General features: G+C 37.5%; 1 protein-coding gene across 1 annotated transcript in view; it reads left to right on the forward strand.

Annotated features, from left to right (window-relative positions):
* The window catches only part of GALNT5 (polypeptide N-acetylgalactosaminyltransferase 5), a 51,199-nt gene extending 33,924 nt beyond the window's left edge, over positions 1-17,275 (forward strand). The window contains exons 8-10 of the mRNA XM_070731544.1: positions 6,896-6,976; positions 8,864-9,025; positions 16,130-17,275. Of these exons, the coding sequence (XP_070587645.1) occupies positions 6,896-6,976; positions 8,864-9,025; positions 16,130-16,270 (384 nt within the window). The 3' untranslated portion in view covers positions 16,271-17,275. The remainder of the gene's footprint in view (positions 1-6,895; positions 6,977-8,863; positions 9,026-16,129) is intronic.
* The last annotated feature ends 9,193 nt before the right edge of the window (positions 17,276-26,468 follow it).

Consider the following 26,468-nt stretch of genomic DNA (forward strand, 5'->3'; position numbering starts at 1 on the left):
AAATAAATAGAATGATTAGCCGCCCCGAGTCCGCGGAGAGGGGCGGCATACAAATCTAAATAATAAATAAATAAATAAATAAATAAATAAATAAATAAATAAATAAATAAATAAATAAATAAATAAATAAATGGTTCAGGACTAACCTAATGTGATATTTTCTGAGTTGTTTAATATATTTATGGATACATATCAAACTACTTATTAGAGGGGGGTTTTGGATGACAATTTAAATATGTGTGTATTCATGTCCTCATGATAACGGTTGAGTATCTGAATAATATTGAGTGAATGTATAATGATTGTAGGATGTAGAAAGGATATGACATATGAATAAAATTAATGTATCAAAGATCAAGCAATTATATTTGACTAAGAAAGTTGAATTAATAGTTGCAAGTTATACATGAATGATGAAGAGGTGTAACATGTAGATGAATTTTTCTATATTTGTAGAATATTTACTAAAAATAGAAACAAAGGTAGCAAAATTTCAAGACCTACAAAGGCTAGTAAAAGGGTAGAAGGTGATATGTTGTAAGGCTCAAAAGAAACAAAAATGTCTGTCTGCAAGTAGGTGTTTCTGTTCTCTGACATAATAATGGTGAATTCTAAAGAGAAATAAAAAAGTAAAATGCAGTGGGAATAAGTTCAGAAATCTGTATTAAGAGGAAGTGCAAGGGACAAGATCAAATGAATAAAGGTGGATTGAAAATGAAAGTGTGTGACCAGTTCAAAAAAGTATATTGCAATAGTTTGGTCATACAGTATAGAGAAAGTGAATGAGGATTGAATTTCAAAATACAATGATATTTCATCTTACGAACTTAATTGGTTCCGGGACGAGGTTTGTAAGGTGAAAAATTTGTAAGACGAAACAGTGTCTTCAGAGAGGGGCGGCATACAAATCTAATAAATTATTATTATTATTATTATAATGTTTCCCATAGGAATCAATGGAAAAGCGATTAATGCGTGCAAGCCCAAAACTCACCCATTTTGCCAGCCGAAGCGCCCGTTTTTTTGCTGCTGGGATTCCCCTGAGGCTGCCCTCCATGGGAAACCCCACCTCCAGACTTCCATGTTTTTGTGATGCTGCAGGGGAATCGGGTGCTTCGCTGGCAACGGAAGTCCGGAGGTGGGGTTTCCCAGCGAGGGGAGCCTCAGTGAAATTGCAGTATCGCAAAAACATGGAAGTCCTCGAAACCCCACCTCCGGACTTCCATTGCCAGCGAAGCGCCCGTTTTTGCGCTGCTGGGATTCCCCTGCAGCATCGCAAAAACACGGAAGTCCAGAGGTGGTGTTTCCCATGGAGGGAAGCCTCAGGGGAATCCTAGCAGCACAAAAACGGGCGCTTCGCTGGCAACAGAAGTCTGGAGGCAGGGCATTCCAGTGGTGGTGGGTTGGGTTTGTAAGGTGAAAATAGTTTGGAAGAAGAGGCAAAAAAAACCCTTAAACCCCAGGTTTGTATCTTAAAAAGTTTGTATGACAAGGGGTTTGTAAGACGAGGTATCACTGTAAATCTCTCTATAAAAAAACAATGTATTGACAGGACGGGAAAGTACCAAAAATTATATATGGATAGCATTTATGAGATCTTAGAAAGACGTAGCTGAGAAAAACAAACCCAATGAATGTATAAATAAATATGTGGATTTGATAGAAACATGGATTGTTTGCAAATATATAGTCTTCTGATAGTTTGCAAAATGTGGAAAGATATAGTGAATTGTGATCATATAAACTAGACATAATTGTTTTTTAAATCTCATTTCATGTGTATCCATTTTTAATGTCTTTTGTTTCTTGTTTCTTTATGGTTTAGATTAATGAGTGAACCTGACCTGTAGATATGTATTTGTGTTACACAATGTCTAGAAGCACGACCTATTGGTGATATGTTCCCTATACAAATTTAGCTGAAGTCTTGGAAGTAGATGCTGCAGAATTTATGCGTTTTTCTCCAAATCTATATTTTTTTAAGCATTGCTTTTTCTATTATTATTACTACTACTCCTGGATATTTATGTATTACAGTGCAACATTTCTGACTTGAAATCAGTTAACTGTACCGAAAGGATAGTAGTTTTGTCAATGGAAAGTTATGCATTACAAGCAGTACATTGGGATCCAGAAGAGACAAAAGCAGGATGTTTTATAATTTCTTTCCCCAGAATTATCTGGCAGAAGTTTATATAGGAAACTGATATAGATCTTAGAAAAATATTTATAAATTACAAAATGGGAAAATGTTTAAAATTCGTAAGCCCTAAACACTGATCCTCCTTCAATAAACATAAAGCTTTGCTATTCTTACCTTCCACAATCTATATAATTTGTTACCGTTTATTTATTTAACAAATGAGATGTGTTGATACCAAGCAGATGCTTCAGGCATTCAACCTAGTTGTAGAACTGTTCTCTTCAAAGCCTTAAGGATTTCACATTTTCAATTTGCCACCACTAGAGGGCACTAGAAATCCATTTTATTCCTTTCTGGAATAAAATAGGAATTGTTTCTGTAAGGTCCCAAAGCCAAGACCTCCTATAAAACTATATTATAGTGCATCTTAAGGAGCTTTTAATACCCATTCTCCAGTTCCAAAGATAATTTAGCAGCTGTAAATGATAGTCATTGTAACACAAAAAGTATTATGAGTTCCTCTGGAATAGCGTTCTCAGGAACTACAAAGTGGAGCCATAAAGCTTTTTATGAGCTATGGGAGATGAGAGGAAGTTGTTTGGCTTCCTTTTTTTTACGACTGCTTCTTCTGATAATTTTAACATACTTCTTATTTCTGCCGTTTTAACACCCTGAATCCTTGGAATAATAAGGCAACATACAGTTCTTGCAGGACATAAGGCATAAAATTTTAAAAAAATCAATATCAGCAATCCTGTATGTCAACCTGAAGGTACATTTCTCACGGCTCTTCTTCGTATTAAGAGCTGGGGTGGTGCAGTATTTAGAATGCAGCATTTCAGGCAAACTCTGCTCACTGCCAGGAGTTCAATTGTGACTGCTCAAAGTTGACTCGGCCTTCCATACTTCCAAGGTCCATAAAATGTTGATCCAGATTGTTGGGAACAATATGCTGACTCTGTAAACCACTTAGAAAAGTCTGTAAAGCATTATGAAGCAGTATATAAATCTAAGTGATATTGCTACTTGGAATGCTACTCAAGTGATTTGCCTGAAAGGAGCTCCTCTGTGGTATACAGATGGTCCTCACTCAGTGATTCCCCTCATTTAATAGCCAATCACAGTTAAGACAGCAATTAAAAATAACTTTGTAGCTAATGCTTACATCTAGGACCTTTACAGCGCCTTTCTGTATAATGTGTTCAGTATTACAGTCCATATATATTGGCCCATGTAATGTCCTAAGCCACAGATGCACTAAGGGTTTTTCACTTAGCAAACACATCACCAAGACCAAGTTATCAGACCCAAGTTACAAGGACTACCTCTAAAAGCACTCTATTTACCCTGGACTGCATTCACAACTCTGAATAGCTTGCAAAGTGTACGTATTGGGATTAAAGTCTTAGGACAAAGGAAGTACTGTAAATAACAATAAAACTGCTAAATCCCATGTTAGAAAAACAGAATTAATTATTATGATCAAATATAGCTCAACAAAGAGGATCATAGGCTACCTTGCCTTGCATGCTGAAAAACCTGCATCATGAAAGCACAAGACCAGGGCCTTGTGGAAACCCTATTTTTTTTCCCACCAGACCTTCTGTTGTACATATCCATTAACGTTTTCCTACTAGTCTCCGAGTCTTCGGAGAGGGGCGGCATACAATAATAATAATAATAATAATAATAATAATAATAATAATAATAATAATAATAATAATCCTTGCATATATTTCATGGTAAATTATAATGGTATGAAAAAAACTGATCTTGCTCTTGATAATGTTCATCTTGACAAATTTTGCAGAACAAGTTGAAATGCGACCTGATCAAACAATTTGGAGCTCTTGCATTATAATAGTTGTCTAAATAGCAATAGCACTTAGACTTATATATTGCTTCACAGTGCTTTACAGCCTTCCCTAAATGGTTTACATAGTCAGCATACTGCTCCCAACAATCTGGGTCCTCATTTTACTGATCTCTGAATGATGGAAGGCTGAGTCAACCTTGAGCCTGGTGAGAATCAAACTGCCAAACTGCTGGCAACAGAAGTAGCATTCTAACCACTGTACCACCTCAGCTCATAAAAAAGGGAATTCTGGGATAGTTGGTATAAGTACATTTACCGAGATTCCATTTTTCAACACAATTATTAATTCATATAGGAGCCCTTCTTCTTCTAAATCTCCTTATTCTAAGGGCAAGGGATGGGTTAGAGTCTGTCCTATTATCCATGAACTCAAGATCACAAAAAAATTGGATATTATGAAGTGGGGGAAGAATGGATTCTTGATATTATAAGCCTTATATCTCAGCACTGGGGGGAGGAAGTTATATATAACCAGTCATTCATCTTCCAAATGCATTAGCAAGCTGAGATCTTATAACAGCAGGAGGTCTTACCCACTTATTTATATTTATTTTTTTGACCTTTAAAATAACAAATTACAGCTCACTTCATTAATCTGGAAGAGTTTGTTTAAAACTATGAATTAGTCTTGGTTAGACCAACTAATTTTAAGATAGAAGATTGCTGTTTCAATGGGTTGGGCAACCAAATTAACTGCAAAAGGTCAGCTGTGGATAATTCCATTTTTACCTGTCCCTGCTTAGGTTGCTGATAGATGCAGCAACAAATAGAAATAACTCTTGGAGATTCCCTTCTGAAAAACTGAACAATAGCATCTGAAGTAGGAAAGTTAAGTTTGGACTGCCAAGGATTAAGGAGTGTTGACAAGAATCAGAAAGTGCATTCAGAAATTAAAGTGCTTTTGGTGTGTTCACCTAAAACTGGAGATAGGAATAAAGAGTCATGATGCAAACTGTGCCTTTTGTGCCAGTAGCACATAGCAAAACTTTTATAATATGAGCAGGGATGAGGGAAACGAAGCACAGGAAAAGATGCCTTGAGTGAGAGGTAGACAGTTGTAGAGGTGACTGAACACTGGTTAGGTTCAAGTCTATAAGGTGATGATTGAGATAGTGTCATTTTTGTATGTGTGTGCTTATCTCAGCTTTATATTTCCACATAGAAAGATTGCAGAATCATTTTTGCAAGAGTGGAGTTAGAGATTAATTGCATAATGTAATAAGACCTGATTATAGCAATAGCACTTAGACTTATACACTGCTTCACAGTGATTTACAGCCCTCTCTAAACAGTTTACAGAGTCGGCTTATTACTTCCAACAATCTGGGTCCCCATTTTACCCATCTTGGAAGGATGGAAGGTTGAGTCAACCCTGAGCCTAGCAAGATTTGAACGGCCAAATTGTAGACAGCTGGCAGGCAGCAGAAGTAGCTTGCAGTACTGCACTCTAACCATTGTGCCACCGCAGCTCATCATGTTTGAAGTAAAACTTGTGAGAAAACTTGGAATGCTTGGGGAATTCTTCAGCATTGAACATAGAATAAGGCAGGGTGTGAAACATTTCCATAGTTGTTTATTTGTGGGAAACATGTAACAAGTGCTTATGCTAGCATTGTGGTTTCTTGTCTAGGGACATAAGTGTTTTTGAGTGCTGGTGGTGCCATGTTATTGGCTGGGAACACAATATTTGAGGTGAATGTCAGGTAGATTGCAAGATGCAGTGTGGAACATGTAGGAGTTTATAGAAAATTGACATATATCATTTAATATATCAAAGATAAACCAATCTTTGCCATGTTTAATGGGGAAAATGGAATGAACCATTGCAAGTTGTAAATAAATTTTATAAAGAACTAGAGGAAATAAGTGAACAGCTCCAGAAAATGTTTCCCAGAGATGGAAAAGTGGATAGAGAATTTTAAAATGAACTGATTGCTGATAGAATGATCTCCTTTTGTGACCTTTTGACAAGTAGAGTCAATGGGGAAGCCAGATTCACTTAACCACAGTGTTGCAGAATAGAGTGGAGTGGAGTGGAGTGGAATGGAATGGAATGGAATGGAATGGAATAGAATAGAATAGAATAGAATTTTTAATTGGCCAAGTGTGATTGGACACACAAGGAATTTGTCTTGGTGCATATGCTCTCAAACTTATCTTGTTATAAAATATCACATGTTTTATAGGTAAGATTAGGCTGATTCACAGTGGTGAACAATAACAAGATATCTCAAAACATAAGTTTGTCAAGAATCATAAGGCACAACATTTAATAATTGTCCGGGTATAAATAAACAATCCAATCTTAGTAGAAATCAGTCAATATTAATTGTAAAGATACAAGCAACAAAGTTAAATTAGCAGTTGCAGTGATTCACTCAACAACTGTGGCAAGGCCATAAAATGGGGCAAAAAGTCACTTAACAAATTGCTCACTTGGCAACATAAATTTCAGGCTCAAATAGTGGTCATAAGTCAAGGACTACCCATATATACTATCAGCAATCAGTTTGTTTTGAAATTTTCCATCCACTTTTCTATATCTAGTGAACATTTTCTGGGGCTGTTCACTCATTTCTTCTAGTTCTTTTATAAACTTTATTTACGATCCTTTCAGATTTCTTTTCATTTCATCCTTCTGGTAATACTTTTTCTGTCCTGGGAGAATCAGGCATACAAATGCATTTCGCTGGTAATAAATTGGCATTTTTGGTGCATAATATTATTCTTCCACAAATAAAATACAATCAGATGCAGATTACAGATGCTAAATAGTGATTATAAATTGTAATTGCTTCAACATTTTCAGTCAACCATTGTCTTTTTTGATATAATTTTTTTTCTGAATATGTGTTTCAATCATTTATTTGTTCTAGATTATTAATGTAGCATTGGATAAGTGCATCACTGTGAAACATTCTAATGTTACCTTTGAAACATGTGATATTAATAACAAGGTAAGACTGGAATTATTTTTTATTATTCTTAGAGGCTAAGCCCTTTAAAATGTCTTCAAAATACTGGATATCTTTTAATCCTATATATGCTATTAAGTTCTCTGCCCAGCTGTGATGCTTGTATTATTTTTAGTTTTAAAGTATCTATAACTGCCCTGCAGTCAAAAGAAATACAGTCCTGTCTGGATAAACCAATTGTCATCTTATCCAAGCATAAGGTATAGAGCAGTGTTTGTCAACCCTGGCAACTTTAAGATATGTGGACTTCAATTCCCAGGATTGCTCAGCCAACCTGGCTAGGGAATTGTGGGAGTTGACGTCCATGTATCTTAAAATTGCCGAAGTTGAGAAACCTGGATATAAAGGGAAAGGCAGATGATCTTGATAGAGTGTCCTGCAAGAATCTTTACATAGGCAAAAGGGGCTGAAGCAATTTTTAAGTGCAAAACAAGGTAACATTTAGAAGCTACTCAGGCAGACATTCCGCTAATTCACTGAACTATAAAGAATAGGAGGAGGAAGTACATCACAATTAGACTTGGAAGATTCTGTTATTGCCAGTCCCAATTATAATATTCTTAGCCTTCCTGTGGAGTTGATTTCCTGGTCAGACCTACCCAGAAGGGGATTACAATGTGACAGTGATTCATCTGGCTTGCATGCCCAAAATGGAATGGTGGCCAGAATTCCTTCTTCAGGCAGGGGGCTGAAGATCGTATCTATGCTATAGGATCTTTTGATGGCCTCTTTGAACACTCTGGCCCTTTCCCTACAAGAAACAGAAGGGGTGCAACAGTGAGGCTGATCAGAGAAAACTGAGCACAGGCTTTCAGAGGAACTTTAATAGGAGTAAGGTGAGACTAGACAACAGCGCCCTGATCCTGGCTGTGTGGCCTTGCATCCAGACAAAGCAGGGTTGTGCCCGCTCTCAAGTTTTCTCATGCTTCCTAGCTTTCTTCATTCATCAAACAAAATGAATACCCTATTGGTTCTTCTAGGGATATAGACACGATGGCCCACAAGGGGGAAAAAAAGGGAAAAATTGAAGGTGGGGGGGATGTAGTTGCAATGTCACAGAGAAGAGTTTTAAGAAGCTTTTTTAAATGTATTTGCCCCAAGAAATTTTTGAAAATGGATTATGAATTATTTTCTAATGTTTTGTTAAAGGGGGAGTAGTTGCATATTGTCTCAGCATAGGCAAACGTCGAATAAAATTAAAAGATTAGAAATGCTGAGAACAGTAGTATCTCTCATGCAGAAAATAAATTGATCAGATCATTTTTCATGTAACAATATGTGTATTTTGAATCTTATTGTCCACTTTCAACATTTTCCCCTGAAAATGAATCTTCTTTATATCTGTTCTGAATATGCAACTTCCTTTGTGTTGGGTGAATTAACAGTTGCTTATGTTTTCAATAATAATTTTATTAAAGGAAGGGACAAATGAAGCAGCTTATTAAGTTCATCCATAGTAAAAAAATTAACATTTTAAAGTGAATTTTAAAAAATAAATGTGCACTTAGTTTGAATAACCTACATTTTCAATTTAATACACCAAACATAGTTTTAATGCATTTTTAAAGTAACAAAAAGGTAAGTACCGTATGTACAGAGGGGGAAGGGGACAATAAAAATGTCAGTCTAACAGGGTGCCTTTTATTTAATGGATTACAAGTTTTGAAAATATATCTCATGTGCGCCTTTAGCACTGGTCTAACTGAGAAAGGAAATTGTATTATTTATAGTGAACCTTTGGTCAGTATTTGAGTAACCCCTGGAAAGAGCATCTTAGAGTTATCCAGGGCATAGTCAAAGAGAATCAGCTCTGTAATTGAGAAAACCCTGATTGAATCTTTATCTTTGCCAATTCTTTTCTATGTGCAGAACCAAAAGTTCAACTACACTTGGCTGAGGCTAATCCAACATGAAGACTCCTGCCTGGCACTTACTGATGCTGAAGGGACCCTGGGTCTGCACCCTTGCGATAAAAGAAACAATAGCCAGAAATGGTTGCATAAATCACTGGTAGCTTTTCACCCAGAACTCGTAAGTGCAGCTGTTTAGCAAATAACAACCCCTCTCCACTGTGGCTAAAGTGGAACCTGTTCAAAACAGACAGCTTGCTACATCATTTCCCTTTGTATGCCAATGACAGACAGGCAGACATTTGTTATTCAAGTAAGGAAAGGACTTATGCAAGGTTTACTCTTAGCTTTTTTTTTTGTAGGTAGAGAAGTAACACCAGTGACTATTTAATCTATCAACAGCTACCTCCGAGTGGTTCAGTGCAGCACATATCATTCTCATTGCACTTAACTCTTTACAACATCCCTGATCTGAACTTTAGACTGAAAATGTCTATGGAGATTCTCAAAGATGTCCCAAAGAGGCTTTTTCAAAAAAAAAAAAAAAGGTGTCTCTTGAAAAAGCATATTTTGAAAAAAAGGATTAGACTGAAGATTATGTTTGTTCAGTGTCACCCAATAATTAGCTTAATGGTTTAGCCAGGATTTGAACATGGGTCACTTTATTGCTAGCTTCACACTTTATTTATTTATTTGTTTGCTTGTTTGCTTGTTTGTTTGTTTGTTTATTTATTTATTAATCTCTCCGCAGACTCGGGGCTGCTAACAACAATAAAAAGACAATGTAAACAAATCTAATATTAAAAATAATCTAAAAACCCCCAATTTAAAGAACCGATCATACATACAAACATACCATGTATAAATTCTATAAGCCTAGGGGGAAGGGAAAATTTAAATTTCCCCATGCCTGACAACAGAGGTGAGTTTTGAGGAGCTTACAAAAGGCAAGGAGGGTGGGGGCAGTTCTAATCTCCGGGGGGAGTTGGTTCCAGAGGGTCGGGGCCACCACAGAGAAGGCTCTTCCCCTGGGTCCCGCCAGACGAAATTGTTTAGTCGACGGGGCCCGGAGAAGGCCAACTCTGTGGGACCTAACTGGTCACTGGGATTTGTGCGGCAGAAGCTGTCCCGGACTCCAGTATTACAAGTAGAAAGTCTGATTAAAAGGACATCCAAGTGAGTACCAAATTTTGTAAAATCAAACCTCTGTCAAAAAAAAAAGGGGGGGGGTGTTGGAGCTACATCTGACATATTTTAAGTTCTAAATTTTATTATCTACCAGTCATGGAATTTCTCTCCATGCTCCATTTTTAAGTGAAAAGTATAGTAGCAAAAGTAAATTTGGGACCATTTAATGCTGTTTAATGATGTCACTTCACATTTATTCCAGCAGGGACAAGTTCCTTGGGATATCCAAATTGGATCATTGTCATTACAAAACAAAATTGCCGAACAAAGATTTACATTCCACAATCACTAAAAAAGCTAATAGGCAACTGTCAAATCTATACCCAAATCTAATGCAGAAATAACTCATAGGAGGTTCACACTAAATACAAATAAGAAAGACTTATGCATTTTGAAACACACACACACACCTTCTCCCAAGTAAGATTTCTTTCATAACTTGATGACTTTAAGGACAGCTTTCTTGTCAACAATAGGTAAACAATTTGTAATTTCCTTCTTTTTAAATTCCAAAGCTAGGTAGGGGATTGTGGGGTTTGGTGAGCGATAACAAGCTGCACCTTTTTCCCCCACATAAGTTATGAAGTTACAGACATCTACAAAAGGGGTGGAGCTTGTGTTTTGTGGAGCAACACTGCTTTCATCATTCTGAATGATTCATCCTTCTAATGAAAGCATTGGAACGGTGGGCACATTTGTCAAGTTCCTTGCAATTTTCTCAGTAACCTACACAGATTTTTTTTTTAACATTGGACAAATTTAGCTAGGACTTGCTATAAATTACTCTGTTTCTTTAAATAAATGAGACAAGGGTGTGGTGAAAAACACTGAAGCAGGAAGAAAAAAAACACACAAAATAATGTCTATAATATCCAAAATATGGATTGATACAAAGGGCACCAAAAGAGCAGCCTTACAAATTAATGTGAAACAATATTTGTTGCATTGGATATGTTCCAAAGTCAGAACTTGTAATTTTTTTTAAAAAATATCTCATGCTGTAACAAGATTTTTTTTAATTTTGTCCAATACACAATGAGGGTTTTAATGGGTATATATCTATACACATAGTAAAATACATGATGAAGGTTATAGAGGAGATACTCATAGTAAAATATATCTAAGAAATAATAGAAAAGAAGATATAGTAATAGAACATATCAATGAAAGAATAGAAGAAGAGATATAGGAATAGAAGAAAGGTATAGGAGATATAGGAGAGCAATAGGACAGGGGACAGAAGGCACTCTAGTGCACTTGTACTCGCCCCTTACTGACCTCTTAGGAATCTGGATAGGTCAAACGTAGATAATGTAAGGGTAAAGTGTTGGGGGTTTGGGGATGACACTATGGAGTCCGGTAATGAGTTCCACGCTTCGACAACTCGGTTACTGAAGTCATATTTTTTTACAGTCAAGTTTGGAGCGGTTAATATTAAGTTTAAATCTGTTGTGTGCTCTTGTGTTGTTGTGGTTGAAGCTGAAGTAGTCGCCGACAGGCAGGATGTTGCAGCATATGATATTGTGGGCAATACTTGGATCTTGTTTAAGGCGTCTTAGTTCTAAACTTTATAGTCCCAGGATTGAAAGTCTAGTCTCGTAGGGTATTCTGTTTCGAGTGGAGGAGTGAAGGGCTCTTCTGGTGAAGTATCTTTGGACATTTTCAAGGGTGTTAATGTCTGAGATGCGATATGGGTTCCAAACAGATGAGCTGTATTCGAGGATGGGTCTGGCAAAAGTTTTGTAAGCACTGGTAAGTAGTGTGAGATTGCCAGAGCAGAAGCTATTTAGGATTAGGTTTACAACTCTTGAAGCCTTCATGGCTATACTGTTGCAGTGGGCTTTAACCCAAGGTAATACCAAGGTCTTTAACCAAGTGGGGATTATCTGTGATAATCTCTATAAGATGGAGAAACTCTTCCCATTATGATAAAACAACATTGGTTAGATGAAACACAAAAATTGCTCCTTATACTATAGAGATAGATGTCAGTTTGCATAGAAGCTAAAGTAATGAGTTGAACAAGAAGAGCTGGGTGCCCATTCCCCACTTGATCATGGACCAATCACATGTTCTCAGTCCATCCCACCTCAAAGGACTGGTGTTGTGTGTGAGAGAAAGATTAGGGAGAACCTCATGTAATCTGCTTTCAGCTATTAATAGGAAATGCAGGATATAAATGTAAATGGGGGGAGGAAGAGTATAAAACAAGAGCAGTGTGAATAGCTTACTTGTTCCAGTTGAAATACATGCATCCAATTTTGTATTAGGCTGTGCTAGAAAGTATTTTAAAGAGTCAATGTTTTATTGACATTATCTCATTCAGTTTCCTGTTGCTTTGGTACAAATTTGTCAAAGCTACAGTTTCAAACTTTCAGATTTATTTACCTTAGATGACAGCATAAACTGCTCACTTAGGATCCAAAAATTGTCTTTACCAAGCTGTTCTGATCCGAAAAAATGAACATATTTAGAAAAAGAAAAAATAAATTCTATTTTACCCTCCTTAGCTATAGGACCTAGAAACTGATATTAATGCTAAGAAAATGCCAAAGTAAATTAGAATGATTTCTCTGCATCCAAAATTGAAATAGATTTCGAGTATGTCAGTAGAGTCCTTTGAATTTTTTAGTGGAGAAAGTCAATTACAGCAATTAAAATATCTCACCATTAATCATATACCCAGTCTTGGTTATAGAGATGCCTTCCATTTATTCTTCCATCACATAGAAGCAAAAGTTATTGTCTTGAGTTAAAAGGCTTCCTAAAAATTTAAGAAAAAAAATTCATCCATTTATGTTGTCTTCATATGGAAGATATGGATACTTGCATGGTTGTTTTTATTGTTTGCTTTTCCTGTTTATTTATGTATTTAGGTAGCTAGCTAGACCGTAAAAACTAATTGGACACAATTGGGCACATAATTTCACCCATACAATTAACATTAGACTGAGGCCTACACCTTTATCAGTTGAGGTAAAATATTAAATTAGCTTTAATGGGAATTTTGGATGTTAAAGGAACACAGTATAAGGCTTATGAGAGAAATGCTGCCTAAAGATATCTCTGTCACAGGAAACCAAAGTATGGATTTTTTTTTCATATACAAAAGTAATAGCTGTTATTTACAAGACCCTTTTATGATTGTTTCTGTTGAAAATGAAGAAAAATCAGTGAAGCAGACTGTTCTTTGGGGGTAGTCATGACAAAAATTTTCTTCATTTTTCTTTGTATGGAAGGACAAAGAGGAAGAATTTATTTATCAAATGTGCATTCTGCCCCTCTTGCCAAAGATAAGTCAGTAGGCAGCTTCCAGATATTAAAAAGATACCCGCTTCCATCTTTCTGGATGTAGTAGAGGGAGTCTTTTACTTAGAAACGTAATTGACATGAAAATTTCCAGCTGTCAAGTGTAGTTGTGCCCTATTTTATGACTTCTTTGCCGCAGTTGTTAAATGAATCACTGCCGTTGTTAAGCAAATCATGCATTTGTTAAATGAATCTGGCTTCCCCCATTGACTTTGCTTGTCAGAAGCCAGATAGGAAGGTTACAAATGGTGATCACATGACCCTGGGACTCTGAAGCTGTCATAAATACATGCCAGTTGCCCAGCATCTGGAATTGGATCATAAATGTGAAAACAAGTTACAAGTCACTTCTTTCAATGCCGTTATAGCTTCAAAGAGTCACTAAGCGAACCTCTAGTATCAATATTATGCCTACATCTATGGTCATACACATGCAACTTGACATAGAGAGGAACACTGCCGGACATCAAATCCAATGGGGGAGAGACAAGTGGGATGCAACAATGATTATTTCTTTATTTGTAAAATTTATTGACTGCCTGTCTTACCTCAGGGTAACTCTGGGTGATTTCTTTCCATGCTTTTACAGATTTAGTGTACAGGTAGACCTTGACGATTCACATAGTAACCATTCAAAGTTACAACATCACTGAAAAAGTGATTTGTGACTATTTTCATATGGCCTTCACAGCATTTCCATGCTCACACGATCAAAATTCAGACCCTTGGCAACTGATTCATATTTATGACAGTTGCCATGTGCCAGTGTCATGTGATTCTCCTTCTGATAAGCAAAGTTAATGGGAAATCTGGATTCCCTTAACAACCATGTTACTAATTTATCCACTGCAGTGATTTGCTGAATAACTGTGGCAAGGAAAGTCGTAAAATGGGGCAAAACTCACTTAACAAGTGTTTCACTTAGCAACAGAAATTTTGGGCTCAATTTTGATTATAAATTGAGGATCTGCAATTAGCAAGAAATGAGTGAAATGCTAATGATCTCTTTTTTTAATTGCTAATACTGTACCTTGTATGTTGAAAATCCCTTCTTTATAGTTTATAGTTTATTAGATTTGTATGCCGCCCCTCTCCGAAGACTCGGGGCGGCTCACAACATAATAGTGATACAATACATTACAAATCCAATAGTAGAAAGTTAAATCAATTTAAAAACATTAATACATAGTAAAATCCCTAACTATACAATCATACACATTCAACCTAATCCATCATACAATAAGGCCAAAAACATAATAAAAAGGGGGAGAAGATCGTAATTATCCCCACGCCTGGCGACAAAGGTGGGTCTTCAGCATTTTACGGAAGGCGAGGAGGGTGGGGCTGTTCGAATCTCTGGAGGGAGTTGATTCCAGAGGGCCGGGGCCGCCACAGAGAAGGCTCTTCCCCTGGGTCCCACCAGCCGACATTGTTTGGCCGATAGGACCCGGAGAAGGCCAACTCTGTGGGACCTAATTGGTCACTGGGATTCGTGCGGCATAAGGCGGTGTCAGAGATATTCTGGTCCGATGCCATGTAGGGCTTTATAGGTCATAACCAACGCTTTGAATTGTGACCGGAAACTGCAGCCAGTGCAGGCCACGGAGTGTTGGCAAAACGTGGGCAGATCTTGGAAGCCCCGTAATAGCTCTCGTGGCTACGTTTTGCACGATCTGAAGTTTCCAAACACTTTTCAAAGGAAGCCCCATGTAGAGAGGGTTGCAGTAGTCGAACCTCGAGGTGATGAGGGCATGAGTGACTGTGAGCAGTGACTCCCAGTCCAAATAGGGCCGCAACTGGTGCACCAGGCGAACCTGGGCAAACGCGCTCCTCGCCACAGCTGACCCTCACAGCCTCCAGGCACCAGCACATCACTTCCACTGCTTCACCAACTGGACATGGGGTGGAGATGTATAACTGGGTATCATCCACATACTGATGATACATCACCCCATGCCCTTGGATGATTTCACCCAGTGGTTTCATGTAGATATTAAATAGCAGGGGGGAGAGGACCAATCCCTGAGGCACCCTACAAGGGCGATGATGATCAGTGTTTAACTTACATTGTGAATCTCAAAATTTTGAATATTTTTAGCAGGGGTTTTTTTCATTTCCTTACCCTTTTCAGCTTTTCAATATCTATTTTTATCAAAGGTTCTTCAAACTCATTTTTTAAGTAAGCTGTTTGAGAATAGCTGTGTTACGTATTAGGAAGCCTACTTAGAGTTAGTTGAATCTGAGAATATGATTCTTGCTCATTCAAAACTTTTCAGGAATTTATAATTTGATTTTGACAATTAAAAAATTATTTATTTATTTATTTATTTATATTTATTTATTTATGATTTGATTTGATTTGATTTGTATGCCGCCCCTCTCCGTAGACTCGGGGCGGCTATCCGATCCTCTTTTCATTGTGATATGTCCCCTATTATATCAGCTGAGTAATATTGCAATCTGAAGGGCAGAATCCCCTGCCCTTAAATTACTCATTATTGCAAAGCCCATATGGTATAATTTCCTTTACATAACAATTGTCTTTTAATTTTCATAGAATTTGCAAGCTGTGCCACATAGAGACTCTATTCCAAGAACACTGAGTGACAACACAGTGTTGTACACTTCTTGTCTAGAAGAAATTTTGTATACTTCCTGTTCTCTTATAAATGATGTATGTCGGGAAACATGACAAGAGTTACTTTGCCAAGATTTTTTTCTGGCACAAAAGCAATGGCATACTTTTCAGCATACAACCCATTGTCGCCATCTTCTCTCTTCTCTTTAGATGGATCACATTGTTTTAGAACACCTATCAAGAGCCACATGTTTGGAAATTGATCAGTCGCAGAAAATCCTGAGGGCTAACATTTGTTTTTCAAGCAATATGCATCAGAAGTGGCAATTTGAAAATTACCATGCTGAGTGAAACAGCAGCCAAGCAAGCTATGTGTCGGAGCTGCTAAGTCCAAGAATGACAACTCTAGAAACGGGAAGTACAAAATCAGCAATGTTTCTCAAAAACCACAATTTAAAAGCAGTGTATGGGGAGACCAACAGATGAAGAAAGAGCACAGCTGGTTTTACTGGTGTCATTCCAACCAGGCCTGTTACCTCAAAGGAGGCTGGGTAGAAATCAGGCCAGGGCGGGGGAAAGTTCAACAAAAAGGAAGTACGATACTTTGAGTATCTTTTTCCATGACAAAAAGTAAACTTAACAACAGAATGTTATGCCATGTTATTATGGGAGCCGTTATGAATATTTCATTAGTGTTGTCTCCCTCTTTTTCTCTCCCCCATCCCTCCCTTTCTCTCTTACTCAGTAAACTCTTTGGCAAACTTTGTAGTCTTAAATTTCTAAAACCTTCATTTCAAAAACATGTTAAGAAGGTTAAAAATGTCTTCCAACTCTAGCAGAAAAAGTCTTTATTTGCTGACATCTCCAAGAAAATGTGGTACAATCTCAGGCTGAAATCACTTGGCGGTAGAGATCAGAAGTAATTTTTTTTGGACGACCCTTTCTCTTAGAATTACAGCCACTTCAACACCTTTCAGATCATCCAAGATGGGAAGGAGAAAAAAGAGTCTCGTAGCTATATTGGAAACGGGATCACAGCCCTTTAAAAAATGATATATCTTTGAAATTTCTTTTTGGATAACTTTATGCTTTGGCTGGATATTCTATGCGTGTTTGTCTCTTGTGACAAGAATTCGTATTTTTTGTTTTGGAAACTGGACATAATGATGTGATCCCTTCAGAGGGATGACAAGCAAGCATTCCGCAGGAGGAGAGGGCAAATGATAGAACTGATGAAGTAGAAATATTGTATAAATTGAAACAGGATTCCTTCAGAATGTAAAGCAGCGTCTTATATGTCAATGATGTGATTCATCTCACTAGGCACGGAAAATTAAAAGACCACATATATACACATTGGGTAGTTCCTCCAGCACTTTGTATTGCTATCATAAGGCACCCTTGGATCGAAGAATCAGCCAGGCATTTACTATTTGCTAGCCAATTTGGAACTTAAGTGTAACTATCCTGACAGCATGAAGAGCCAGATGCTTGTAGCATCCAAACACACAGGGATTCAAGCATTGCCACATGCATGCAACTCTTTGGGTCAGAGAAACATTTTTCAGAAGATTGCGTGTTTTGTACTTTGGAACTGGCTACCTCATAGGTTAATATTCTATTAGATTTTAGGAGTTTTCCCAATCTACAAGATCATAGGAGTGGGATGTTCCTGATGTAAAATTCAAAGTGAACATCTCTAAAAAAAAAAAGATGCTCCTTAAGAATGGACCTCATTGAATACTTCCACTTTCAGCTCAGTCCCCTCTAAAGCAGACAATTAGCATTTACGAAAAAATAATCTTGAATGTTTCCGAAAGCAAAGTCAAATTTTACACACACCACACTATCTTGAAATAGTTTGTTATCTTCTAAAAAGACACACTTGTGTTTTTCATACGTAACTTGGCCAATACGTGAACTTACATTTTTTGATATTGGGAGAAACACCATTGAGTTATCCACCTATTATCTGAAGTCATATTGCCCAATAGTATAATGAAATTATTTCTACACTGTGCAGTTGTACACTATAAATATATTTTTCCATGTACACTATTTAGCACATGTGGGCTTAGCACCATGTATTTAGCACAAGGGGACTATGCCAGAGGTGGGTTTTAGCAGGTTCTGCCCAGTTCTGAAGAACCGGTAGTGGAAACTTTGAGTAACTTTGAGAACTGGTAAATACCATCTCTGGTTGGCCCTGCCCCCATCTATTCTCTGCCTCCAAAATCCCAGCTGATCGGGAGGAAATGGGGATTTTGCAGTAACCTTCTTCTAGAGAGGGGAAGAAATGGAGATTTTAATTGTATCCTTCCACTGTCATGCCCACCAAGCCACACCACGGCCACCATGCCATGCCTATAGAACCAGTAGTAAAAAAAAAATCAATCCCACCACTGGACTATGCCCTGGTTTCCAACCACAACTATCCCTAGGTATTTGTATGTGAAAAGAAACTCCTAATTAAGGACCTACAGCCAGTTTGGTTTAGCAGTTAAGGAACAAAGTTAGAAAGCAGGAGACCGTGAGTTCAAGTCCTACCTTCGCCATGAAAGCCAATTGGGTGATTTGGGCCAGTCACTCCCTAGTAGATGGATGCCTGACATTACAGCACATTAAACATTATCAAAAATGTGTGTTTCTCAGGAATTGGGGGTCTTGAGTAATTCTGGTCCTGCTTCCCTACATTCTCTTGGGTGGTTGTGGCTTGAGAGTGGTGCCCATTGTTAAGTTAAGCTGTTATTTGACAGGACTAAAATATTTAACAGTAATCTTCAAGGTATGTTTAAGAATGATGTACACTGGTAACTCTGGAATTAATTTGCTGAAACAGCTCATCAGCATAAACATTCTTATGCTTGTGAATTGCTCTGGAACAAAAGACTTAAAATTCACATCTTGTGTCTCAGAACATTGTGCTGACATTATTGTAATACAAGCTTAGAAGCCATCCAGGCTTTCATCAGTCATCATATTTACATCCGGTTATGAGATTCTTTGGTTTCTTAAGAGACACCATATAATATCACATAATGCTGACAACGCTTGGCAAAGCAAAGTTGCCAAAATATTGATTTGTCTAAGAGACATCCCAGTTTCATTTCCAAGTGTCTTTCTGATTTCCTTTGCATATCATTTAGTATTGCTACCCTGCAGACACTATCAAAAGAATTACACAGATGATGTATGTGATCTCATGATTTATCAAAAACATTAATTTCATTACGTTTTGTGTGCTGATATTCTATCATTCTTCATTTAGCCAACATAAAGAGGCCATACATAACAGTCACGTTGTATTTCACATCAGTCCCAGTGCATTTTCACTCTTCGTTTTCCGAAATGTCCGTTTCAGTAATGGTTTTGCTTAGGCTTTAAAAATAATTTGGTATTCTCTTTGTAGCGTGGGGAACATAGCAACATTATATTCATTTTTGTTTCAGGAAAGAGTTATCTTGGGCTCAACATCCGAATAAAAATTTGAATGAGCACCTATGATATTCCCTTCACTCCAAAGCACAGTATCTGATAAAATTAATATTTACATTTTTAAAAAATATGGCACAAATATCCCTTTACAATCAATCGTGATTTTTATTTTCATTCTTTTAACAAGCAGTCACATTAACATATTTCCCCTACATTTTCCAACTGTATGTTGTCTTTTTTGCTTGCTGATGAAAATTACAAAAATTCATTCCAAAAACGAATCAGGCTCAGAAATTTGAGGCCATGTATTTGGAAAGGATGCCAAATCCAACAGCTGTCCCTGCCAATCAGTGTAGAAGAGGAGAGAAAGAACCTTTCCTGATTCTCCAATCCCAATTCCTGGATTGTTAATATGGAAATAAAAACGAATAATCCCCCATCCTTACTTTAGCTCTGAGTTGAGTTGGTATTTACTCTGCCTGATTGGCTCCTGTGTTCTGCAGCATTTTGTGTAATTGTTTTCAGAATCAAGCCAAGATATAAATGTTCTCTAGGATTTGGCTCAGCCAATGCTTTTAATCTACCTGCTTGGGTCTCTTGTGCAAAAAGATTCGAACATAGTTGACTTGTTTGCTGCTGTGTTGATATTTGTGTTAATATAGTTGACTATATTCTTTTTTACTGTTTGAACCTATCCAATCCAATCTCAGCTCTTTAAAAAAAATTGCATATGATGCAATTTTGATGTTTCTTAACCCCCCCCCCCCCTTACAAAATAGTTCAATGAACAAATACCAGACTCTGGGATCCAGCCATCCATCTGGTATGGCAAGTTGCCTCACATTCATCATATTTTAAAAACTTGGCACTGAACATCTAAAAATATCTATAGATGCCAATACATTGTTAATACATTGTGAATGCAGCCTGCCATCACATTTCCCTTTCTTTAAGAGCTCAAAGAAACTGAATTGTGTTTGTGATAATTTTGCATTTATAAATGTCATGCCCAATAAAATAGATAGAATTCTTTATTGGCCAAGTGTGATTGGACACACAAGGAATTGGTCTTGGTGCATATGCTCTCAGAAAGGTAGAAAACAGCAGAAAAAGAACTAGTGGTCCATCCAGTTTGCATGGATAACCCCTGTATTTGGCCCAGCATAACAACAGCAAACCCCTGATCTGTACAATATGTGACAAACTTGGGCATCTTTAATATCTCTCCAAGATAGGTGTCAACTCTGAAATATGAATAATCTCAAATTGCACCTATAAACCTACCCTTAAATTGAGCTTCACTGAAACTGCAGATTCTCTGCAGTTAATTTCCCTTGTTACCTACAGGTATAGACAGAGGCAGATATTTCTCTCTCAGCAAAATGAGTAAATATCAGCTGCAAACTCTGCATTGGCAAAGTAAGAGCATCCAGCCAGTAAACACTCCACTCCATTCAATTTCCCTGACAAGGGATTGCAGGCTCATTAAAGGATTTTTAAAAAATAATCTACAGGTTATTGCTCGATTTACAACAGGTCATTTAGCGACCCTTCAAAGTTACGACAGCACTGAAAAAGTGACTTAGGACCATTGTTCATACTTACCATCGTTGCAGTAATGGTCATGTGATTTACATTTAGATGCTTGACAACTGACTCATCTTTATGACAGTTGCAGGGTCCCAGAGTATTCTGATCCCCTTTTTGCAACCTACTAATAAGCAAAATCAATGGGGAAACTGTGTTACTAATTTAAGAATGCCGTGACTTATTTAACATATGGCGAGAAAATTCGTAAAATGGGGCAAAACTCATTTAACAAATTTCTCACTTAGCAATATAAATTTTGGCTCAGTTATGGTCTACTTTGAGGGCTAGCTCTACTTAAAGCACAATCTTGGTTTTACCTAAGAACAACAACAACAACAACAAAAATCCTAGTGCATGGAAAATTAGTTTATAGAGCTACCATCAATACCTGAACAGCATCTATTTGTGCAATAAGATAGCATGTTGCATTACTGAATTTTAATGTATTAGTGTATTACTAAGCCTCAGATCAAAAGGTCATTGAAAATATGAGCCATTCTGTTAAAGTTTATTACTCATGATAACAAAGGTACTGATACTGATGCAATTGTTCTCTTTTTCACTGATCCGAGGTACTCAAAATGAACCCTAATAACTTTTCAGGGAGCCTTCAATATTAATATGTTGGCTTCATACCTCACACTAATCTGAATAATATATTGTTTGTTTCATCTTCATATGTAGGTCTGTATGCACCTAGCAATTGTTACTTCTTTAGTAAAATGTTTTAAACAGACTTCCGTGTTTTGTTTAACAGATCTTTGTCTGAAAAGCAGAAAGTTATCATCTCAATGTATGGGATTAATACATTGTGATCAATGTATGAACTCTGTCATTATTTTTGAATGAAATATAATTTGTTCTGGTTGTATATTATGCTCTTGGTGTTAATATTGTTTTGGTTAATAGATGCTCCTTGTTTGTTCTGTTTTGTTTTAGCTGAATTCCAAAGAAGAGATATTTTTTTCCTTTGGTGAATTTGGATACAAATTTGTACACATAACTATGACTAGTACAATGGGGCTTTTCATCACTGGGTGTGCCTTAAATTCCATTCAGGACATCCTCTGAAGTAGTTTTGAATGGTGTGTTGATGGATACAACTATTCTGCTAGCCAGGCTCCTCCCATCCTAGTTTCATTACTGGATTTGATTCTTAATCGTGCTTAGGTAGATTTATTCAAATCAATAGGATTTGTAAATCCTTGTAAATAAATCAGTGATTTATATATCTGAACTAACAAGATGTGCCTTAATGTGCAGTCCCCTATGACTTACATTGGAATAAATTTCACTAACCCCCTCCCCCAAAAAATTATTGTGGAATACAGTAGATACATATAAGAGATTAAATTTTCAAACTTGAGCACATATCATTTATATAAAACATTCCTTCCTTGATGGAGTTTGTTGATAATGTTTGACATGAAGTTTTAATTTTGAAAACTAGTATTAAATACAAAAATTGTTGCAATATAAAAATGGTTTGTGTGTTTTAATAAATTCTTACTGTCTCCCCATCTTAATTTTGCAGCACCCTGGATATTTAGTTGTTTCTCAGTTGTAACTCAGCATCTGAACTGCAGTATTTTTCTCACGAGTGATTTATTTTATTTTATTTTGTCAAGCGCATATAAAATTACAGAAAAAGTATAAGCATGATTGTGAATACATAAAACTTATAAATATGGTTATGTATACATGAGATGGTTATGAATACATGGGGACATTAGGACCATGAGGTAGGCACATTGGTATGCTTATGCCCACCCCTTACAGACCTCTTAGAAAAGAAGTGAGGTCAACGGTAGACAGTCTAAGGTTAAAGTTTTGAGGGATTGGGAAAGAAACCACAGAATCAGGTAGTCCATTCCAGGCATTGACAATGTTAAATCACTACACCGGAGACTGCTTCTGGATTAACACATTTATTTCAGAAGACGTAACGTAGACTAGTTCTCTCCAACAATCAACTCCCAACAAGGGCAACGACTAATCCGTTGCCCTATTTATACCTTTTCTTAACGCGGGAACTTTTTCTGACAACCGTTTATTTTTGGCGGCAATCTAAACCTAGCCGCGTCTTAACCAATCAGTGATTTTCCCTTTATTTCTTTTAAACGAACATAACAGACAACTCTGTTACTGAAGTCGTATTTTCTGCAATCGATTTTGGAGCAGTTTACGTTAAGTTTGTATCTATTGTGTGCTTGTGTATTGTAGTTGAAGCTGAAGTAGTTATTGACAGGTAGGGCATTGTAGCAGATAAGTTCATGTGCTACACTTAGGTCAGACCAAAGGCGACGTACAGTAGTAATACATTGTCTAAGCCCAAGATTTCAAGTCTAGTTGCATATGGTATTCTGATGCGAACAGAGGAGTGGAGGAGTTCTCATAAAATATCTCTGGAGATTCTCAGTTGTATTCATGTCCATGACTGAGAGTTTGAAACCTCTGTGTCAAATAGGGTTTCTTGAATGCTATACACCTTTGCAATGTTTGGTTCCCTAAAAGTTTGGGGCAAAGGATGAATTAAAATATTTTGCATGTTATTTGAAGCACACTGCTGGCTCATACTTAAGTGGTGGTCCAGTAAGACTCCTAGATATTTCACACAATTGCAGTTGTTGAGCCACTTTTCAGTGCCTGTGTACTTGATTCCTTGCCTCTTTTCTGCTTTCTTCTCTAGTAAAATACAGAACTCACAATAAAACCATGACCACTAATTGTATATAAAGTGACCCTTCTTTTGGATCTGGTTCTCTATAACACTACCAACCTTGTGTGTGCAATCCACAGGGTCAGCTACTGAAGCATCTTAAAGCTGATTTTACGAGATTATTAATTAATAAACCCAGATTGTTGATTTCTTCAACTCGGCTGCAGTTGAAAGCAAATTTCCTGTTTATTGAAGCCAAAGCATACCAAAGCTGATGAAGTCTATAGGCTTATTTGAGACTAAAATATTTGCACTAGAATACATGGAAAGTAACCAGGTAGACTGATGCTCCATGTTTAGCTTATTAGAATTTCATTTCAGGCTTAGAGGATGGGGACAGCTTTCCAGAGTTCAGAAAGAAAAGGTATTTGTACCAATCTTGATCATTTTATACGCTATTCTTGGAAGGGAACTCTCTTCAACAAAATTCAGATTTTAAGAACCTTGCTCTGTGCTGCTGCTGTGTGTATGTGTTTCTGTGTGTGTGTAGGGGGGTTGTATGCATGTAACAATGCATATATATGTTCATCTTTTTCATTATGCAACAAATAGTAAGTATGCCTGCTGAATATAGTTGGGACAAAGAGTGGAATATATTTACTTCACTAATTTGGAGAGCAAAGTAGACTCTTCATTCAGTTTACTTCTTCCCAAATATTAATGTCAATAAACCTGTCCATGCACATATGCATTTTTATTTCACACATAGTAATAAGTGTGTGTTCCCAGAATGAAGATGAAATGCTGATTGAATTCTTAGCATTTGTCTGGAGACAAGGATCATAAACAGAAGCCTACTATTTGCAAATATATCCTCTGGGGTCATACAGACTAATGGGGCGAATAAACAACTTGCCTTGGTACAATGAGGTTAGTGTTTAGTTTGTACAATATTGTCATTTTATTCATTTAAACAATAAAGAAGTGATTTGTACGATGAAGAGAAATACATTCCAAAACATGAAAAATAAACCCAAAGCATTATTTCATTTCTAAACTTCAGTGGCATTGTAACAGCTCCATCCCTGCACCATTTCACTTTTGTTGATTTATTTTTATTACCCTTGATGTTCAGTTAAGTGCAAAAGAAATTTAATAAAAATGATAAAGACCCCACTGGGCAGAGGCAGCTACTGAGCAGCAGCGCCCTCAGCAATATCAAAACAGAAGCCTCAACTCAGGCAATCGAAGACCCCATTTTGCAGACAATGGATGCAAAGCATGTTATAAAGGAATGGGGCTTCAATTGTCCAGATATCCCTGATGCTGTGCTTCATCATTAGTGAGATCTGCAAATGTAATAAAGTATTAAATGTATTAAATGTAATATATGCACACCCCTATCTATATCAGGGGTGTCAAATGCAAAGCCCACAGGCCAGATTCAGCCCACAGAGTGCTTAGATCTGATCTGTGGGCTCGCCCTGGGAACAATGAAGGACTGGCCTGCAGTGCCTCTGCCAGTGAAAAAAGAGCTCAGGAGGGCTGTGTGTGGTCTCCCCGTGCTCTGTTTGCACTAGCAGAGAGCTGCAGGAGGCTGTTGCGGCTGAAAACAGAGCCTTGATTGAAGAGTCAGGCACCAGTCAGTCGGAATCAACTCTTTATTTAACACCAGTAAGGACCCGAGAATACATCAACAACAATTCCTTATATATCGGCAGCTTACTGAGGTAAGGACCAATCAGATTACCCTAAAACTTCCCGCTCCCGGCTGTCACACCCCGCTGGACATAACCAATAGGAGGGAGCCGTTCTCTCCCGTTCCGGCTTGTCTCCAGGCACTTCCTTGTGTGGGCGGATACGTAACATTGATGGCTGAAATCAAGCTGGCCACATTCACCCTGGCTACAGATACCCGTCCCACCATGGTCAAACAACCGTGATAGGGGTCTCAATGAAATCGAGTTTGACACCTCTGATTTATATGATAGATTCAGGATGGGAAGCCAATATGTGCAACCCCATTGTGGATCATGTACATAACACCAAAAAGAAACAAGCCTAATGCTGATCAACAGATTTGAATGCATGTGATTCATCCAATTGCAAATTTAGATATAATTTAACATTTAACAAATTTAGATATAATTTCAACAATTCATCACAGAATCAAAGGTTGCGTCCAGATTTGTGTTAGCTGCCCATTCTACTAACAGCACCCTTCTTAAGTTGGACTTTGAGCATCTTTTTCTGTGGAAAATGAGTTGGTGTAAACCAGGGTGTCAAACTCAAGGCCTCTGAGCCAGATCTGTACTGTGGGGTGTTTAGATCTGGCCCAGGGGCCACCCTGGGAACAGTGACATATTGGCCTGCAGTGCCTCTGCCGGTGAAAATGGTCTCATACCCACCCAACTCTGAGCTCTGTTTTTTGCTGGCAGAGGGCTGCAGGAGGCTGTTGCAGCCGAAAACGGAGCTTGGTGGGGCTCAAAGCAGAGAGCTGAACTAGGCCATCAAGTGACATTGAGCTGGCCATGCTCACCTGGCCCTCCAAGGTCAAACAGCACCCTGATGCAGTGCTCAATGAAATCAACTAGCATAGATTGTTGTCCTTTGATTGTGCTTTAAATGACTAAGGAAACTTTCAGTCTGTAAGCAGAACAAAACATGTTGAAAAGAATTCCGGGAACAGAAAGTTGCAGTTTGTTGAATCTCACAAAGTAAGCAGGACCTTGGCAGCTGAAAGCTATGAACAGTAGTGCTGTTGCTCAGCTATGCCCAGTCTTCTATCTGCGACCCTTTCTGGAGTGTGAAGTCCTAGTCACTTTCAATCATTTTGAGATCGAATAGCTGCAACATGGTGTACAC

Source organism: Erythrolamprus reginae, chromosome 1, assembly GCF_031021105.1.
Source record: "Erythrolamprus reginae isolate rEryReg1 chromosome 1, rEryReg1.hap1, whole genome shotgun sequence".
In the NCBI taxonomy this organism is placed as follows: domain Eukaryota; kingdom Metazoa; phylum Chordata; class Lepidosauria; order Squamata; family Dipsadidae; genus Erythrolamprus; species Erythrolamprus reginae.